We start from the raw sequence: 20,815 nt of genomic DNA on the forward strand, positions 1-20,815 counted from the left end.
GAAGGGAGGAGTCCGTTGTGACAGTCAATAGCGGGCAAGGATCCTGGAAGGGAGCACCCACCGACAGATCGCTGAGAAAACGACCACCACAAGAGGTCTGTCCTCATGAACGATGGAACCAGTATCATTTTGGAATCTGGATACACTGCTTGAAGCCATGAGCTCTGAAGAGCCATCTGCGTCCGCCTCATCTTGAGACGAGCAAGAGGAAAAACTAGCACGCACAAAGCCATGAGGCCCAGAAGTCTCTGGAACCACCAGGCTGACATGCTCCCTGACTGCATAAACACCTGACACGTGGCGAACAGATCCGCCATTCTGTCCCCAGTCAGGTACACCTTGCAATCGATCGTGTTCCAACAAAAACCCAGGAAAATCAAGTCCTGAGAGACCGTCATGGAGGATTTCCGCCAGTTCACCGAAAGCCCAAGGTGGAACAGGAGCTGGAGGAGAGACTGCAGGTTGCTTGAGGCTTTCAGTGGACAGGGACTGCGCAGCAGCGAGTCGTCCAAATACGGATACACCTGGATACCCTGAAGCCGAAGATGAGCTGCGATGACCGACATCTTCGTAAAGACACGCAGTGCCGAGCTGAGACCAAAAGTGAGCACACGAAACTGGAAATGCTCCTCTCCCATGAAAAACCGTAGGTATTTCCAATGCGGGCTCCAAATGAGGATATGCATATAAGCATCCTGAAGGTCCACCATGCTGAGCCAGTCGCCCTTCCGTAAAGAGGACTATCTGGCCGGGGGTAATCATCTTGAATTTCTCTTGGGGAAGAGAAAGGTTGAACTGGGAAAGGTCTAGGATGGTGCCCAGGCCAGCCTGATTGGGTTTGGGCACCGTGAACAGACAGGAGTAGAAGCCCTCCCCTCGCTCCCCTATGGCAAGTGGTTCCCACGCCTTGAGATCTGGAAGCTTCAGGACTGCGGCTCAAAGGGAGGGCGTCCGCGACTGCTGGAAGGGTGGATTGAAGGGTGGGTAGGTAGGGGGGAAGGGGCAAGCGGAAGCCCGCCTGAGCTACTGACAAGACCCACCGGTCCTCAGTGATTGTCTGCCACGCCTCCCAGTGAGACGCAATGTGCCCTTCCACCGGGGTCTCGTGTGAGTGCCAAAACCCCTCATTTAGCAGGTTTCTCAGAGACGGGATCCCCAGATCCTGCGGAGGAGGCAGAGGACCGAGAGGAAAAACTGGCCTCGCTGCTGACGCCGGCAGGAATTTCCAGCTGGAGGATCGACTGTGTTTTTCAATCTAGAAACCCCCGAAAACCAGAGGAAGACCGAGGCTGCGAAGGCGTCCGGTCTGAGCCCTAAAAGGTGGTTTTACCAGAATGGACAAAGACTTGGCCGTCTGAGTGCTGTCCTTTGTTTTAGTTCGCTCTACATCCGTTGACGAATGGAACAGTTCTTTGCCGTCAAAAGGGAGGTCCAGAACTTTATCCTGCACCTCCATGGAAAACTTTGTGGCATGAAGCCAAGCCTGACGTGACGTGTGCACTCCAAGCATGAGGCTCCGAGCTGAGGTATCGACGTGATGCGCCGCAGCCTCAGCATATCCTGTGCCAGGCATCTGACAAGGCAGCCGTAAAATCATCCAGCTTGTCCGCAGGAATGAACTCCTCAAATTCCGACAGACCTTTCCACATTTTCATATTTGCCCCTGCTAAAATAAGCTCTGCGTTTGCCTGGCGCAACTGCAGAGCCGAATTAGCAAAGATCTTCCTCCCCAAAGATTCAAGCAACTTGTCCTCTTTGGCCAAAACCTGAGCCGCCGCTGTAGACGCTGAAGCCGGTCTGGATTGAAGCTTAGCCGCCGGCACCTCTACGGTGGAAGGAAGCAGGCAAGAACGCCAAGGCTACCTCCTCCGAAGTATGACGCCTATAACGAGCGTCAATCTTTTTGTTAGCATGCAGTCCAGAGTGTGGTTCATCCCAGACTTTGCGGACCTTGGTCAAAACGTCCTTCTGAAAGAACAAGCCGGTGTGCTCCTGAGGAGACAAGGTGAACGCCCCGGAATGCACCCCTTCTTGTAGAGGGGGTGCTTCAGGTACTGGAACATCCAGAAGAGTCATGTCCAGTACCCGGTCATGGAACGCCCTAACAGAGCATGGCTGGTCATCGCCATCCTGATCCCCTTGTGCGTCATCCAACGCATCCGGATTGACCTGCGTCACGCCTGGCTCCTCTGAAGACTTGTCTATTGGAGACAAAGGCGGCAGAGGCGGAAGGCCTGGGGGTGGGCCAACTGGTAGAGGTGGGACAGCTGCCGGAACAACCAGTGCTGTGACAGGAACTGCCGGAACGGAACCCGGCCCTGGAGGGCAGATTTCCTTAAAAAGACCTCTGAAATAATCCTTCATGGGGTTGGAGTGCATTAGTTTCTGAAATTTTCCGAAGAAGGCATCCTCCGCCGAAGGCTTAGACGCTGCGGCAGGCGGAGGCCTCATGACAGGAATAGCTCCAGGGTCGAAAAGGAGAGGGTTGCCAAGAGGGGCCCTCACCAGCCGGGTTGACGTAGATCAATGGCGCAGACGCCGCAGGGAGCGAGACAGTGCTGTAATGGGATCCAACCGTTCCAGTCATAAACTGGACGAAACAGTGCACAAGGAAAGCACTGTTCACCCGAAAATATGTTCCCAGCACCCAACGCCGATGGCTTAGGTGGAAGGGAATAGTCCAAAATGGCTGTCGCATTTCGCGCGGGAACAGGCGCCATTTTATCAACGCCTGAGAAGAACTGTCAGATGTGTGAGTGAAGCAGCGGTCTCCACAGACAGGTCAGGGGTCTTGACTTTTGCCTTGACACAAGGAACCTCAGCAGAGCCGGTACTGTGTGGCCTAGGATGTTTGAGACATACTGAGACTCCAGTAACAGAGGAATTAAGGTCACCAATCTCACTGCGTGCCCCCTCAACAGAACCGGTATCCCCACTAGAGTGAGACCGATGAGGAACCCACCTCACCGACAAGACCTTAACAGGCCTCTCAGTTCTGTCGTTTACCTTAGCCTCTGACCGTGGAACCTCGGACCCGAGTCCGGTAACCGCTCCCTCACGAGGGGCCTCGAACCTTGGTTCGATACAGAAAACCAGGCAAGCCCTGGTGTCTGTATGGGAAGCTCCAGACAAGGAGACCTCGAAGCAAGCTCCGGTACCCACCGCCTCAGTAGAACTGGGCCGTTAAAGCCCCCACAGGAGGGGCATCAGATTGCAATACTCTGGTACTTTTCTTAGGCCTAGAAGGCACCTCAGGGGAAACCCCGGTGACAGCACTTTTAAAGCCCCTGCCGGACCGGGAAGACCTTGGGAAGGAGTCCCCCCCAGTCGGGGTACCCTAAAAACTAAAGAACTTATCGGGCGTCTCTTCTTCCCGTCGATTAAACTCTGAAAATGCAGAGGAGCAACGCGCTGAAACACCTCCTCCCACCGTTCCAGACGTTGAAATGCCCAGACCGAAAGGGAAATCGCAGTAGAAGCAAGAGTCCCACCGGTGGTCCAGACCCAAACACTCTAAACAAAGAGGATGGGGATCCGCCCTATCGAAACGTCGTTCGCAGGAATAACAATTAGGAAAATCTAATCGAAACGGCATAGACTGACTACTACACGACCGCTAAACCGGAGCAGGAGAAAAGGACACTGGAAGGAAAAAAATCTTCCGAAGATGCATGTGCGTCCAGTCCCGAACATGCAGAGAAAAAGACTGGGGTGATGCGCTGAGCGGAGCTAAGGCGGGCGGGGTTATGGCTGCATGTGGTACCCGCGTAAAAAGAGAAGGACACATTTTTGAAAAAAGTTGATGCTTTTTACAAAGTGCTCTGGTCCCGTCCCAAAGGATGTCCCATAAGTATGGAGGAAAAGGGACGGGACGTAGGAGTAAGAGCTTTACCAGTTGGTAAGTAACTTGTTCTTCAAATGTGTCCTCCAGCGTATTCCTCATCTTTGACAGACTCCCAAAGCAGTATCCATGAGTGGAGGAGGGAGAAAAATTTAGACATACCCAATTAAATGGCAGAGTAAAGCACTGCCTAGTATCCAGGGAGTAATGCGTGTATGGAAGGCCACGTTGCAGCATCACAGATGTTCTTAACAGGGACACCCCTCTGCAGGGCTGTCGATGTAGCCATGCCTCTGGTGGAATGAGCCTGCAAGCCCTCAGGAGGGTCTTTGCCAGCCAATCCGTCGCATTCAGAAATAGTGAGGATGATCCCCCTAGACAAAGTCTGTTTAGAAACAGCCTGTCTCAATCTGTGTCCAATATACCCCACAAACAGCTGGTCGTCCACTCCGACTTTGGACATTCTAGAAAGATAAAAGATGAATGCTCTCTGTGGGTCCAACCTATGCAGTCTCTCCTCTTCCTTACTAGGATGTGGAGGAGGATAGAAGGCAGGTAGCACAACCTTCTGGCTTAAATGAAATTCTCAAACTACCTTAGGTAGGATGGACGGACGGACAGACGGACGTACTCTCAATACAACTCTGTCCTTGTGGAACAATGTAAAGGGTGGCTTAGAAGGAAGTGCCTGTAACTCGCTCACTCTTCGGGTAGCTGTAACTGCAACCAACAAAACAGTCTTAAATGTTAATAATCTCAACAGACAAGAGTGAAAAGTTTCAAATGGAGCACCCATCAGAAACTTTAAGACCAGGTTAAGGTCCCAGACCGGCACCTGAAAAGGCGGCAGCAGGCACACATTTGTGAGTCCTTTTAGAAACCGAGTGATCAGTGGAATCTTAAAATAAGAGCATTCTTCGGATGAGCGCCTAAATACGGACAGCGCTGCTAAGTAACCTTTAATGGCTCCAACCTGAAGACCCCTGTGCGCTAAAGAAAGCAAGAAGGAGAGAACCTCCAGAATTGAACATGGAAAAGGATCAACATTCTTTCCTCTGCACCAGTTGCAAAACTTGCGCCGATGGTACAGGGACTTTGTTGCTGGACGCCTGGCTGAAAGCAACACCTCCATTACGTCATCCGGGAGGTCCCAATACTTATATCTCAACCTTTCAGAAACCATGCGTCAAGGTTGAGATTCTTGACCTCTGGATGGAGAACCCAACCTTCCTCTCGCGAGAGAAGAGCCTCTCTTTGGGGAAGATGCATTGGAGGACATAGGGACATGTCTAGAAGGTCTTGGTACCATGCTATCCTGTCCCAAATCCGGAGTAATGAGGATCATGTGGGTCCTGAACCTCCGTAACCTCCTTAGAACTTGAGGAATGACAGGGTTTGGAGGAAACTGATACAGAAGCGTGAATGACCAATCCACGATGAACGCGTCTCCTAGAGCTCCTCTCGGAGGAAATTCCCTTGAGCAGTACCTACTGCACTTCCGGTTAGCACCAGTCACGAACAGGTCCACCTGCGGGGTTCCCCAAAAGGCGAAGACCTCTCGAAGGACTTCCTTAGTTATCTCCCACTCGTGGGAGACTGCGCTCTGCCTGCTCAGAGCATCTGTTGCAGTGTTCTCCTCTCCGGCCAGATGCACCGCCGCTAGGGAGGTTCCTTCTTGAATTGCCAGGAACCAGAGCTGCATCGCCTCTCTGCACAGTGGTAGCTACCCTATACCTCCTCTCTTTTTGAGGTAATACATGGCCGCTGTGTTGTCCATCATTATCAGGACATTCTTCCCCCGTAAAGATGGCAGGAAAGCCTTCAGTGCTAGCTCGATTGCTCTCAGCTCCAAAAGATTGATGTGTAGTTTGGAGTCCGATGGAGACCAACGACCGCTGATGGTCAGATTGTTGGCGTGAGAAGAGTCCGTCACTACAGTTACCTCCGGCCACGGCTGCCAAAAAGGTTCTCCTTTCATGAGATTTCCATCGTAGGCCCACCACAGAAGATCCCGCGAGACCCAACCGGAACCTGAAGGAGATCCAACATCTTGCCTGAGAATTGAGACCATTGTGTCATGAGAGCCCATTGAAGGGATATCATTCTCAGTCGGGCCTCTGGCACCAGAAAAATGCAGGATGCAATGAAGGCGAGCAACCTAAGAATTCGAAAAGCTGGAAGACTCTGGGCATGATGAAATTTGGTGACCATCTGTAGAATGTGTTGAGCCCTCACCTTGGGTGGCGAGCACTTCCCCCAAGGACGTGTCCAACACAGCCCGATGTACTGGAGCTGTTGGGCAGGTGTCACATGTGACTTCTTGAAATTGAGGGAAAAGCCCAGTTTGTGAAAGGAGTGGCAGGTGACGTTGAGATGAGCCAAGGCTTGGTTGGGAGAACGTTCCCCGATCAGCCAATCGTCCAGGTAGGGGTAAACATGAATTCCCCCTCTCTCCTGAGATGCGCTGCCACCACCACCATGAGCTTGGTGAAGATTCTCGGGGCAGAGGTCAACTCGAATGACAGGACCCGAAACTGATAGTGCGAGCCACCAACGGTGAACCTCAGATATTTCCTGTGCTTAAGATGGATCTGCACATGAAAATAAGCGTCCTGCAGGTCCAATGACACCAACCAATCCTGAGGCTGGAGGGCCTAAAGGATCTGAGAAAGAGTGACCATCTTGAACTTGTCCTTCCTGAGGAACTGGTTCAAGAAACGTAAGTCAAAGATGGGTCTCAGTCCTCCATCCTTCTTGGGAATAAATAACTACGGGGAATACCAACCCATGTTCCTTTCCTTTGTTCGATAGCGCCTTTCTCTAGCAGGGTCAATATCCCTTGGACAAGGAGCGGATCTGGAATGCTTCACCGGCTGATTGTCATGAGGCCGTCGTAGAAAAGGTAGGCAGTAGCCGTGGGCTATTGTTTCCAGAGCTCACACATCTGAAGTAATGGCTCGCCACTCTTCTAGATGCTGAGACAGCCTGCCACCTACCAGGGAGCAGTGATTCAAGGCCTCAGAGCGGTTTTAAAGCAGCTGTTGCAGTGCCTGATGGCAAAGTGGCTGCTGCTTGAGCGGTTTTGGCACCTCTATCTCGTCCACCACGAGGAAACTTACGTTGGCGCCTTTGACTGGCCATTCCTCTCACCCTTCTAAATGAGGAGTAGAAGCGAAAAGATCCACCCCTCTATTGTTGTCCCCTAGGATGAAAAGGCTGACGTTGTCTAACAGCAGCGCCCAAAGACTTGGCAGCTGCTTTCGAACCTTGCTACCAAACAGATGAGACTCATCAAAGGGGATGTTGGGAAGACTAGCCTGCACATCTGGGCAAAACCCAACTTCCTCAACCACGCAAACCTGTGCATCACGGTGCTCGTAGCTATGGACCTGCTGACACGATCCGCAGTATCCAACCCAGACAGAAGGGATTCACACATGGAACTTGCCATGCTGAACAATAGCCAGAAAGCCACCCATTTCTTCCCCTTCGAGAATATGCTCAGCCGCTAACGAAATGCAATTCCACAGAGTGTGGGAAAAACTTTGCTAAGGCACAAGTAGAGTTGGCCGATTTTAATGCCATACTCCCAGCAGAAACCATCTTGCGTTCCCTTCCATCCATGTGCTTATCGTCCCCATCAGGAGGGATTGTAGGGTACGCTGCCTGTTTCGAGGTAGCCGTGGCTGCCTGGACCACCAAACTCTCCGTAGTGGGGTGAGTGGACAGGTAGCTGGGGTCGCTACAGGATGAGCGGTATTGCTTGGTCAGAGACTTGTTGACCGCCGGATTAGTCTCTGGGGCGCTCCAATTTGCAGCCACCGTTTTATGCAGAGCCATATGAAATGGCAACAGAGGGTCAGTAGACGGACCCTGATCCAAAATATCCATAAGATCATCTTGCTCAAAGTGCACAGGAGGCCTGGACCAGCCCAGATACTCCCCTGGGTCTGGTTTGCCGAACTCCAGCTCAGGGGAAGTGTCAATACCACTGGCATTGTGCAACGTAACACAAGGATCCTCCATCCGACTCTCCTCTGAAATGAGGCAGCCAGGAACATTAGGGGTCCCGTACTGGAGATCAAAAGGCACAACATCCTCATTAGATCTTTCCTCCTCCTCATAAATGTCAGGGAGGCACTTCAAAAAATCCTTCCTCGGGAGAGGAATGAATCTTTTTACAGCTACAGTCTTCAAAGACTTAAAAGCAGCCTTCTTCAGAGGGTCCACTTGCACAGGGACATTCACCGGCAAAAGTGGCCCAGATGGCACCGGTGGCTCTGACAGCGTCGGCAATGGTCGTCGACTGCATCAAGGGCCTGACCGGAGTTAAACCCGACGGGCATGGCGCTGGAGTCGATGCCTTCAAGGGCCTCGAGGATGTGGAGGACTTTGCCAGAGACGAAGACCTTGACCTGCCACGTCTTTGACCTGGCACTTCTCAGGTGATCTTTCAATGCCTGGTCCGAACGGGGCCTCGAAGGCTCCCGCTGTTTAATCACACCGTTTACCTGGGCTTGAGGGCGCACAAGTATCCGACCGAGAACGTTCCTTGCCGGCTTTGTCAGACCGCGCAGGCTGAACAGTGCCAAGTTTATGGAATATTTTCATCATCTCCACCTGGAAAGCATACCACTCCGTCGGGGTCGATGACTTGGACGGTATACCATCCTTTTCGGGGAGGCGTTTGACGAAGACGACGAGGAACGCGACCAATGGTGCCGTTTGCTGGAACGCCTCGATGAGGACGAGTGGCTGGGAGCCACTCCTAGAGCGTGACCGCTTGGACTTCTTCCTCTGAGGAGAGTCCCCTCTCGACTCGCAGGCTGGGATTGACAGGGCTTGGACACCTTGCCTACCTTGAGCTTCCACTTTCGTTCCCGCAAGGCCTTAGCAGTCAACGACTGACACTTCGAGCAGTCATCCGTATCATGGCTATCGCCGAGGCACCACAGACAAAGCCAACGCGGATCTGTGATCTACATCTTGGAGCCGCAGTCCCGACACTTAAAGCCAGACTTCGGGATCATCAGGTAGAAGATGAAGATGAAGACATAATCTGTTAACTTCACAGTAACCTCGGGGCATGCTCAGTTTAACGAAGCAAACACGTTTGCGGAAAAAACAGAACTGAGGCTACGGGCGCCGTTCGTGCTACTTATAACATCTGATGACGTCACCCTGAACGGAGGCCTTCGCGGGACATTGACGCGACGCCATCGACGCAGGGCGCCCTCGGCCGAAAAGAATTCCCAAGCAGCACAGCTGTGAATATTCCACATCAAAGATGAGGAATACGTTGGAGGACACAATCCATTCGAACAAAGCGTTCTGTGATGGCACCACGTAGGACTTCGGATAGTTGAAGAATCCGAGCAAAGTCCTAATGTGTATGGTCTTCACGCGTAGGCTCGCCAGCACGCAGGAGCAAATGAGCGAGTCGTCCAGATATGGTAGACTTGTATGCCACTGCAGCGTGGGTGTGCAGCTACCGTGGCCAAGCATTTTGTGAATACCCTTGGGGTCGATTTGAGGCCTAAGAGCAGGACCCTGAAATGGTAGTGCCGTCCCTGGACCACAAAACACAAGAACCTCTGATTTTTTTAATCAATGGGGATGTCAAAGTTTGCACCCTCCAGGTCAACAGTTGCCAGAAAACCCCTTTCCTCTAACTGGTCGAGCGCGTGCTGCAACGTGACCATCCTGAACTTTTGGGACTTTAAGTACTCGCTTAAGCATCTTAAGTCTTGGATTGGCTGCCACCCTCCTGACTTCTTCCATACCAGGAAGTATCCAGAGTGCACTCGGAAGGCACTGAGGGACCGGCTCTATTGCCCCTATTCTTAACATGGCTTGAACCTCCTGTAGCAGTTGGGCCATGTGAAGTTCTTGACACACTACAGGAGGAATGTGAGGGCACCAGTATTGAAATTCCAAGGTGTGCCCCTGCTGAAGAATGTCCAGCACCCATTTGTCCATGGCAATGTGTCTCCACTGTTCGACAAAGCCGGCCAGCTCGAATTCACGCCTGCTTGGGCGTCTGCGCCCTGGCCTGTGGACGACAGACGCTGGCGCAGATCTGGGAGCGGCCCCTGTAGGCTTTCCGGGTGGAGTGAGATGGCTTACGAAAGTGGGTAGTGTACCCCTTGGGAGGACCTTGAGACTCTTCCACATAGGGAAGCTATGGACAACCTCCTCTGCTGAAGGGTCCCCAGAGAGTGTGCCATCTGTGTCGGTTTTGATAGCCTGGAGAGTCTCCTCTACTGCCTTCCCAAAAAGTCTGTCTCCTTGAAAAGGCATGCCCATGACCTTGGACTGCACGTCCGTTCAAACGTTTTTGTCTTTCAGCCACCCCTGGCACCGAAGGGCGATGCCATTCCCCATCTGGCAGAACCCCTAGTCTGCTATGTCCAGCACCACTGTAATGGCGTGATCCGAAGCCACCACACCATACTGCAATAGGGCCAGTGCCTCAGCCTTCTTGTCATCAGAAATTAAATCTAGTATTGGTCCGAGCTCGCAACAAAGCTCCGTTTGATGGCAAGGGCAATGGGAGCCTTGATGGTGGCAGCTGCAGTGTAGATGCGTTTGCTAACTGCATCTAGCTTCTTGCCCTCCTGGTTTGGGGGCCCCATGGATGCAGATGAGGGATTGGACGAGCACTTCCTGGCGGCGGCTGACAGAGTCCGGAGAAAGCTGAGACCGGAGAAAACTGGGAGCTGAGTCCGGGACCCAGGATTTCTTCTCCAGCCTATCCTGCTTTGATGGAGTGGTACTTGGAGCCTACATAAGGGTCAATCTCAACTACCACACGTTGTCCAACAACGGAACCGAGACGGTCTTCCTGGAGGATGCTCACCCTTGAAAAAGGAAATATTCCTTCTCATCCGGCATCAGATTGAAGAGTTTGGATGCCTTCGAGATGATGGCGTGGAAGGAGCCAATTTAGTCCAGTGGTGAAGCCCAGGCACGCTTGTCAGCATCCAGAGGTTTCCAGTCAGTGAGAACAATCTTCATACTCATCAGTATGAGTAGTCGAGGTATCTATGTCCGTGCTAGTGTCTGTGTGCACTGGTTCCTCTTCCACTAGAGTCAACGGCCCAGGTGCGACAGGCGCCCTACGGGGTGGCGTCGGCTGATGCTTTGGTCAGGGAGGACTCCTGGTTGGAAGCCTGGCAGGACTTCAGGCCAGTCCAGACCAGGCACAGGAGCAGCAGGTAGCCTGTGCTGAATTTCCATCACCAAAGTGTGCAGGGTGGTGATGATGTCCAGTGACATGTCCCCTGGTGCCGGAAGATGTGCGAACGGTGCAGCCGGGACAGGAGTCGGGCTGAAACTCCTTGATGAGGCAAAGGTATGGTGTGGCTCATGGCACGGAGATCCCCTCCTAGGACACGGTCCCTGGCCCACTACATGGTCTGAGTAGTAACTGGAGTAAATTTGAGGAGATTATGTCGGCAACCCCTCGGGGGATGAAGCATACTCCCTTGCTGACCTAGGCAGTAACTCCCTCACCCTACCAGAGACCTTCGTGTAGGAGGCGACAATGGGGGGGGCTCTGCACAATGGGCACCTTAGAGGTTGTGGTCGATAACGCTGATGGAGACCACAAAGGCAAAGAGAGCCTTGGAGCTGCCGTTGTCATGGAACTGAAAGCGTCTTTCACCCTTTGGCCATCCATCTGGATCGTGCTTTAAAAACTTTGGTACAACAAACATCCAGCTATCTTAAAGGCACGGCCCATTTCCTCAGACTACTAAAAGAAACACAAGTTGTTGATCCTAACATCATCCTATTTACACTTGATGTAAATAGCCTATATACATCGATCCCTCATAACCAAGGGATAGAAGCACTCAAATGGTTTCTCCTACAGCAGAGAGAAAACCTCATCCAAAAAACCTTTGCCATATAACTCATGAACTTAATTCTCTATAATAATTACATCCGCTTTGAAGGAAAGTACTATAAACATATTGCGGGTACATCAATGGGGTCAGCAGTAGCACCATCATACGCCAACATCGCCATGTTCTACTTTGAACAGACATTTGTACTTAATGAGGATCCCTGGAAAAGTAAATGGTCTTTTGGAAAAGATTTATCGACGATATTTTCGGAATTTGGCAAGGTACCATTGATGAATTACAACAATTCTTCCAATACCTTAATGGCTGTCATGAAAAAATAGCTTTCACTTTGGAAATTGGTCCACCAAATATCAATTTTTTGGATGTCAACATTGAAAGGATCGGGTCTGATCTTATTACCAGCATCTATAGAAAACCCACTGACACCAACAATACATTGCACTTCAGAGGTTTTCACCCCTCTCACCTCAAGGAGAATCTACGCTTCAGTCAAATGCTACGGCTCAAAAGAATTACCTCTGATACTACACGACTACTAGATGAGTATGACAATATGAAGCAGAGATTCAAGAAAAGGGGCTTCCCTGAAGAAATCTTGAACAGAGCTATCAAACATACGGAAAAAGGAAACCACAAGACTAATTAACTCCTTACAATTTTCGAGCCAAAGCTACCCCATCAAAAAAAGTTATTAACAAAAATTGGGACCTCATAAATTCTGATCCCAACTTACACAAACCGTTCCCTGAACCCCCAATGCTTGCATATAAGAGGGGTAGGAACTTTGAGGACAGTCTAATAAGAGCAGAGAAAGCAAAAAAATCCATTCAAACAATATTGAAAAAACAGAATCATGGCACACATCCTCTAAGCTGCCAACACTGTGCCAACATTATCAAAGGAGACCACATCCGTCATCCCAACAGTGGTAAAAAGATTCCATTAAAGGATTTCACAACTGTCATGTCCCTTGCCCCTGGCCCTCACTGGCAAGTCAGCCTTCCAGTTAGGGCCAGGTCAAAGGCCTTAAAACCTCATCCAAGACTCTCTTGGGGTCAGTCCTTGGGTGCCAGGCTCATAACTATCATGAAGACCAACATTAGAATGGGGGGGGGGGGGGGTCAGCCAACATGGAGGCACATACATAGCTCAGTTACAAGGAACTGAGCTATGCGGTCTAGTCTGTTGGGTGTGGTAGGCCTGGGACTACTTTACCTGGACTGCTTTGGGTGTGGCAGGCCTGGGACTATTTTAACTGGACTACTTTACCTGAGACTATTTAAACCACACCCAAACAGCAGAACATGCTTTGCGTTATTCTGCTGTGGGCAGCATAACGCTCACTGTGTCCAGTTCTTTGTTGCCAGCTTACCTGAAACCAAGGACCTGCAGAGAGACAAAGAACACTATGAAACTTACCTGGAACAGTATCCTGTCTTCAATCCATCGCCAACTTCAGTTCCACTCACCTGAAGGTACGAACTCCATCATCCGGCACCGCATGCATCCTTGAATACCATAACCTGGAAAGAGGAGAAATAAAGATAACATTAGTAAGCATTTACTCACGTCTCCTCCTGAATGAAGAACGCCACACAATTCTTACCTGGGTAGTCATCTCCTGGTCAGTATCATTGCTGGAACATTACGGCGCTCGGCGAGGAACATTGCAACCTGCAAGGAGAGAAAAGACACAGGTTAGCAATATAAAAGGCGTAACAGCGCCGCGCATCACGCATTACTCACCGGACAGCACCTACCGGCCCATGCTCATCTTCAAACTGCATGACAACACCAAAATACCTTTCCATACCTAAAAGGAAAGAAGCAAGACATCATTATTCGAACTAAGAGGAACATAAGAAATGCATATAAAGACTGTAAACAGCAAACCTACGGAGTTGCAGCAGGCCTGGATTCCCACAGGGGGGGCTTGCACCAGTGAAGTAACTTGGTCGCTGCTCGCCCCTCACATCTACGTGCCCCTGCCACGAGGAGCAGGACGGAGAATCCACCTTTTACAATATCAAGGTGAGGAGAGGGCCCAAGGGGGAGGAAGGAGTTGAGGCCAAGGGAGGTGGCAAAACAAAGACAATCTGGTATTGAATCCAGCTCTCCTATATTGCAGACCCATCTTTAACCAGAGGCCTTACCAAGGGACCGGGAGAGGGTTTGAGAGTGCAAATCATCCAACCATGGCTGGGTGGCATCGCCGTCGATACCAGGTGAGCGTAACAACTTGTGACAGCAAGAACGTAATATATGCATTCAGATGCCCATGTGGCAAATACTACGTTGGAAAGACCATACTTAAAGCCAAAGAGCGTTGGACAGAGCACAAGTCTAACATTAGAACTTGCAACCTCAAATCCCCGGTCTACAGACATTTCAAAGAAAATGGACATAACATCACCCAATTAAGATGGGTCATCCTGGAAGTGACTCAACCCCTGCCAAGAGGAGGGGACCTGCCTAAAAGATTGGTTTAGAGAGAACCTTTCTGGATACACAAATTGGATGCATCAACACCCTATGGTCTGAATGAAGATTACTACCCAGGACACTTCCTCTAACATCCCACAACTCTATTTCTTGAATATACCAAATCACGCACTACATCCCATGATAAATTACAACCTAAATGTAATAAGGGTTATCACTGCTAGTTCCTTCTTTGCCCTCAAAGAGAATACCATCAGAAGTGTTCAGGACCTATAGATTGTGAACTCCCAGTGGGAGACAGATAATACACACCTTGGAAACCTCTAAGTGGGATCATTGATGGACCACTATAATGTGTTTATATTATGTTGGAGTGCAATCTAATTGTACTACTAAAAATATTGTACAAATTGTGATAGGCTGTGAACTCAATGAGACAGACAAATGCCGATTATTGGTTGCAACCGACATCAAGAAAATATCGATCATTACTCCGCTTTGATTGTACTATTGGGATACTAAACTAGTGCTAGTTACTGATTAATAATATGGCAAGCATGATTACGCATATTCATTAGGATTTCTTCCTAGATGTTGTATTATTCGGCCAGCACACATTTGTGAGAGGCCTCTTTGAACTCAATATTTGAAAATTGCATCACCTCAATAATCGCTATGAGGAGCCATGCCCCATCCTACACCTTTACCTTGGTATCTAGACAACGGTACTGCAGATGCCACTCTTTATAAATTGCAACTGTCATCTTTCTGACAGCGGAAATTCCAGTCAACAGATCGTGACTATACCGCAAGTCTTACCGTTTATATGACCTAGACATTTGTTTTTTCCACACTAAAGAATCCTATTACCTCCTTTTAGGATCTTGTGTTTATATGATAACACTGCTCTTCACATCACGAACTATTGAACACATCATGGAAACATGTTGACAAAAGTGACGTCATCCGCGTCATCAACGTGATGACTTCACTTCCGGCCAATCACGGCCCCCCTACACCTATAAACAGCCATTTTATAATTCTAATACCATTCACCTTGTAGCTAGAGACACTCTCCCGATCTCCAGGAATGCTCTTACCAATTGCAAGTAAGTAATTTTAGGCTTGCCAGTCAAATCCTTACTATTTGTAACACTAGTTGCCCTTTTAAGCAACTGACTTACCAACTCTATCTTGTCTTTAGGATTATTACAAGACCGCATGAGTGTTGGTCTGACCATCTAATGCCTCTTGCAGTGATGAATAGCAGACCTTTATGAAGTACAAGTTCCTAGTTTCTTCTACGTGTCCCTATAGTGCATCGACCTACAGACACAAATTGTTCTACACAGCACCTGAATGCCTGTTCTGGTACGTTAATGCCTATAATTATAATTCTGTCTTTGCCAGAACATATGTCAGCATCCCCGATTTTAATTTCTTTATTTTACTCTATAGATTTATACCCTTACTTCTAAGCATGGACACACATGCCATCATTTGTTAAATGAACTCCATGAATACCCACAGGGTAGGAATTACATTATCCTACTTTTTTCGAATCAAGATTAGGATTTTTCTCACTCAAATTTCCTTTATACCCATAAGCAAAGCAAATAAATCAACCACTGTTCAGTAGCTCCCAAAGCAACAAATAATTTGTTACACTAGTATTATTCCCCGAATGACCGTTTCTTTGAACTAATGATCGTCAGTTCTTAAGCTTATAGGGAATTGTGCCATGTGCCCTCAATTATGCTACTGATGAATGTTTAAGTGTACAATATACCTTTGAATATACTTTTGAAATTAGTAGACTTCTAATTATGAATATGTTTGACTTTTTTTTTAATTAGAATTGAAAGTCTGAATATCAATTGGCCCCTGAAGAAGAGAATACATCTCGAAACGCGTTGGGCAAACTCCCCCCCCCATTGATCAATAACTTGTGTGTTAAATAACTTGTTCCTACTACTTTCTTTTTTCTATATGTGAATTATGAATATAATCTTCAAAAAAAACTTTGTAATATATAAATTTGTTACCTAAAAATGTTTGGCTTGCCTTTGATAGTGTGCAGGGGACGGGAGTTCCCTAATTGGGAACTTATCTGCTTTAAACTCTTGATCGACGACAGAAGAGCCTATTTCGTCGACTGTGCGGTGGTCATTGACAGAGGCCATCAACAAGGTGGTGTCTTGGTAGACAAGGATGTCATCGATGGGGACCGACTAAGAAGCTGCTGACGGGCCTCCCGCAGGTCTGTTTGGTGAAGTGTCCTTCGCAGAAGACTTCTGCTTAGAAGTAGTTAGGGACTTCCTTGCAGACGGCAGTAACCCACTAGCCAGTAGGTTAACTATCGACTGAGCAGGAGACTGGGAGTGACCCCTTCCCGAACTCTATTCCTGCAGCGACCTTCGAGGGAGCAGATGGAGCGTGGTGCTTGGCCCTCTTTTGGATCCCCTTGGAATGAGCATCCTCCAAGGACCTCAAGCTCTTTTCCTGCGGTCCTGGATGAGGCATAATTGCACCACCAAAGGGCGCATCAGAGTCCTTCCCCTGGTTAATCCAAGCCGCTAACCTGCAAAGCGATCCTGCTTGGTCTTCGACGAGAAGCCATGGCAAATCTTGCATCCGTCAGCATCGTGGCCCGGATGAAGATAAAGGCACTTGAGGTGCTGGTCCTTGACGTAAATGTTCTTCAGGCCAGAGTATTTGCAGGCCCTGCGGAGACTCCTGTTCGCCGCATCGCACATGGTCGTGGTGAGATGTAGGCCAAAGCCTGGGCTAGTCAAAATCACAGAAGTTCCAATGATGGAACACTATCTTTGCAAACAACGCATCGTCACTGCCGGTAGTCACCGCGTGATGTTAGATGAAAAAGAGAAGGGAGAAAACTATCTAAAAAAACTGCAAAAAAATCCACAATTTGAGGAACTAAGCACGAGGACGCCAACAAATGGCCACCTGGAGTGGAGCTTAGGAGGAGGAGTGTCATTGGCAGTATGACCCAAAGGACTATGATTGGTTATAGAGGAGACCAGCAATTTTCAGTCTAAAGCGAAACTGCCACTTTTTACCAAGGATTCGCAGCCGGACGACAGGGAATATTCATGAGCATATGAATCCATGCAAGACCCCATGCTGGAGAAGGCAGTATTTTCATAAGATTAGCCAGTTTGAATAGAAAAATAAACTATTCCTGTAAGAAAATGTGAAAAGGGAGAGAAAAATTCACTTTTCAAAAAAAGGTGGGGATGCCGGGTGAAGACTGCCCCTATATCCTACCGATAGGTGGTATAGAACACAAATTAAGAGGCAACTGTTGACACACGGTTGGGTCGGGGAGGCATACAGACAACACGCATGCTGGAAGCCCAACTCAAAGCTCTCAGTGACAGCAATGCATTTGCAAATATTTTCCATCCTTCTTGTGGTACAGTCAGTTGAAAAGGAGAGAGAGCAGGTCACAAGTGTACCTCAGGGCTTAAGTTTCTTTTTAGAAGACAATGACAGAGTACAAATGAAACAATACACTTTGTGATCAGAGAATAACGATGAACCAGAAATGTCATGGCAACACAGCAAGACTGTAAATGATTCCAGCAAAAAAGCAAGACTTGGGGAAAGTAGAAAGCAATTAGAGTGAGACTTACTGGAACTGCTTTCGCTGTCACTGGTGTTGGAGGTGACTCCCTCTGCAAACCAACAAGAAGAAACCACCATTCAGAAACACTTGCCATCCCCCAAGTCATAGGGTGTCAGCACAGAAAGCCATGTTACAAGACATTACATCACATGACGCAAAATGAGCACAGCCATATGAACAGGTCAAGGACAGCACTCCATTAAATCGTAGCACAACAAAAGATATTCGAAATGAAACATCCAAGGTACTGCAGAGAAGGTACAAATCCCAGAATTGATAGACAGCCATCCTCTAGCAGTAGGTAGAATTCCAAGAATCTTTGCCCAGGGACAAACCGGTGCCGGCACAAGCATGTGTCAGGGCATACACCAAACATTTTCTTTCCAGGACATAGGCAGCTCAGCGGTTACTCTCACCAGCAGCTGATCAGACTAAATTACTCAACTTAATCTTGAAAGTATTGGACAGATATTAGCAACCTCTCTGTGTGAATCCCCCCCCCCCTGGTCAGTGCGTCTTTTTTGCACTAAGGTGCATGCCGATCATGACAATGTCAACATGTCCCAGTATATGCCTTGTCTTATAAACGCCCACCCAGTGTGCGTTCAACTATGTTGAGCCAAGGGATTTAATCTGGTTATTCTCTGGCTATAACTTTCCTTTGCAAAATTTGGTTCCCTAATGGCACCACACTAGTAGTTCAAAATCAATTAACAGAGCATGCATTGAAATTGGGGAGGGGGGAAATTAGTTAGGATGCCTGCATGAATCTCTGGACCTGCAAGATTATACAATATTCCCATTAGTAGCTGTGATGCCCATGATTTAAGGCAACGTTTCCCATGCATCCATGAATAACCTTTGCATAGTTTACCTGGCAATACTGGCATGTAAGGATCAACTTATTAAGCAGGCTGCTAAACTAACCTCAACTCTCTACAACTTAGTAATTTGTGGGGACCTCAATATAAGGCATGCCCCACTGGAATAATGAAGAGCACGTAAAATGATAAATCATGTGTCACCTTTGAGGTTATTCAGGTTTCTGGCACCAATCATGTAAAGACATGTAATGTGGACACCTCGAGGGCACTACTGCAGTTGCCTCCCTATAGTTCTATTACCATGGGCAGGTCATTTCATGCTCTAGGTTCAGGTAATATTAGATGAAACTAAAGCTTGACCAACAGACCAATTAACTATGGACATGCAGTCTGCCTGGGATCCTGCGACCCATCAGCAGATTTCTACATTCTCTTCCTTTCCTGGACTAACTGATTCAGGCTGACAGACATGCCTTTCATTGGTGCCTGAGCTTGCCTCAATATTACCATTACACCAGCGACAAATAAAGGACAGCTTTAAAGCAAATGTCGATTTGTAATGAGGCACACTCATTAAAAATCAGTGGTAAAGAATTCCAAAATTGCATATAAAGGTAATGCCATAATACAAATGATGACACTGTGTACCATTCGAACTTAGAATACTGCAAGTTGTGGGCAGATTTAACCGATTTAAACATGCCCCTCTGACAAGCTACAAATCAGTTACACAGTAAGGCACAGAGAAGGAAATCAGGAAATCCAGAAAGGGCTAGTTTAGATATAATGTTTTCCAAACATTCCATTTAATCTCCGCCTAAGAAAGTGGTCAACACCACAAAAGCGCCCAAATAAATGATTTTGTTATCCTAATTAAGTTATCAACTTCTTTCTTTCTTTTGAAAAAACACAAGTGTATATATTAAATATTACTTACCAGTAACATCTTTCTGTGGCTTTTATCTGCTTATAATCGCATGCGTTCCATAGGCCGCCATGTAGTAGTTGCTGCAGAGTAGTACAATTTGTGTTTTCCAATTCGAAAATGGGTGTGGACAGGGGCGTACCTGCAACACTAACCCTACTCTACGTTTGCGGGTACCCACGATCCTTCACGCGTAGATTTCCTCAGATTTATGGTTTGACATGGTGTCTGACAATCTTTGAAAGTGAGGTTGTATGTATTCCTTTTGCTCCCGTGTGGTGATGCTGAATGGGCGCATGTGATTGCAAGCAGACAAGGCAGAAAAAGAAGAATAATGGTAAGTAACATTTGCCGTCTGGGACTAGTGAATCTGTTTAGATTTACATGCTTTGCATAGATTAGCAAGCAGTATTTACTTGAGGTGGTTGGTGAATGGAAGAAGACTCAATACATGTTTTAAAGTTGCTTGACCCACCTGAGAATCTGCCTTTCTTTGTGTGTCACCGCAATATGAGTGGTGAGAAAGTGTGCACTGAACTCCATGTTGTGGCCTTGCAAATGGGTTCCAATGGGACATTAGCGAGGAAAGCCAAAGTAGCTCCAGTACCCCTTGTGGAATGTTCACTAGGGGCAAACAGGTGGGTCTTGATTGCCAGAGAATAGCTCATCTGAATACATCTTACAATCCATGTAGCTATGGTTGCCTTCGCCCTTATTTTTTTGTTGCCATGGATACAAAATATAGATCTGTTTTCCCAAGTTGTTTACTTGTGTCTAGGTAGTACATTACTGGCAACTAACGCCAAGCAAGTGCAAAGCCCTTTATCCTCTGCCTTGTGACTTTTGAAAGAAACCTGGTAGTTCAACTGACTGTCACCTAAATACCTATCAAAATTCCATGATAATCTAAGTTGCGTTCTTAGAACTACTTGCTTGTGTACAAAAGGTTCAGCCGCTAACTGGGCTTGTAACTCGCTAATCCTTCTGATGGATGTGATTGCAATAAGGAAGGCTACCTTTTAAGAAAGTTCTTTTAACAGGCTTTAATGCATAAGGGAGGACCCATTAGTCACGAGTACTGTATTTACATCCCACCCTTGTGGGGGATCAGCCATTGGAGGGTAGATACACTGGACTTCTCCCATGAAAGCTTAAACTACTGGTATATTCCACCAAGATATATTTTGCTGTGAACTGGTGTAAGCTGCTAAAACTGCGAGAAGAACTTTAACTGAGTTGTAAACTAGACCAGAGTCTAATCGC

The 20,815-nt window shown here is 48.1% G+C and overlaps 1 protein-coding gene across 12 annotated transcripts in view; it reads right to left on the reverse strand.

Moving 5' to 3' along the window:
- DLG3 (discs large MAGUK scaffold protein 3) overlaps nt 1-20,815 on the reverse strand; it is a 2,111,742-nt gene that overhangs the window by 164,195 nt on the left and 1,926,732 nt on the right. For 9 of the 12 annotated variants that reach the window (XM_069612436.1, XM_069612435.1, XM_069612440.1 and 6 more), the window contains one exon: nt 17,811-17,852. The exons of the other annotated variants lie outside the window; for them this stretch is intronic. In XM_069612436.1, the coding sequence (XP_069468537.1) occupies nt 17,811-17,852 (42 nt within the window). The remainder of the gene's footprint in view (nt 1-17,810; nt 17,853-20,815) is intronic. 12 annotated transcript variants of the gene reach the window in all.

The sequence above is a fragment of the Ambystoma mexicanum genome, chromosome 5p, assembly GCF_040938575.1.
Source record: "Ambystoma mexicanum isolate Mex_15411 chromosome 5p, UKY_AmexF1_1, whole genome shotgun sequence".
NCBI lineage: Eukaryota > Metazoa > Chordata > Amphibia > Caudata > Ambystomatidae > Ambystoma > Ambystoma mexicanum.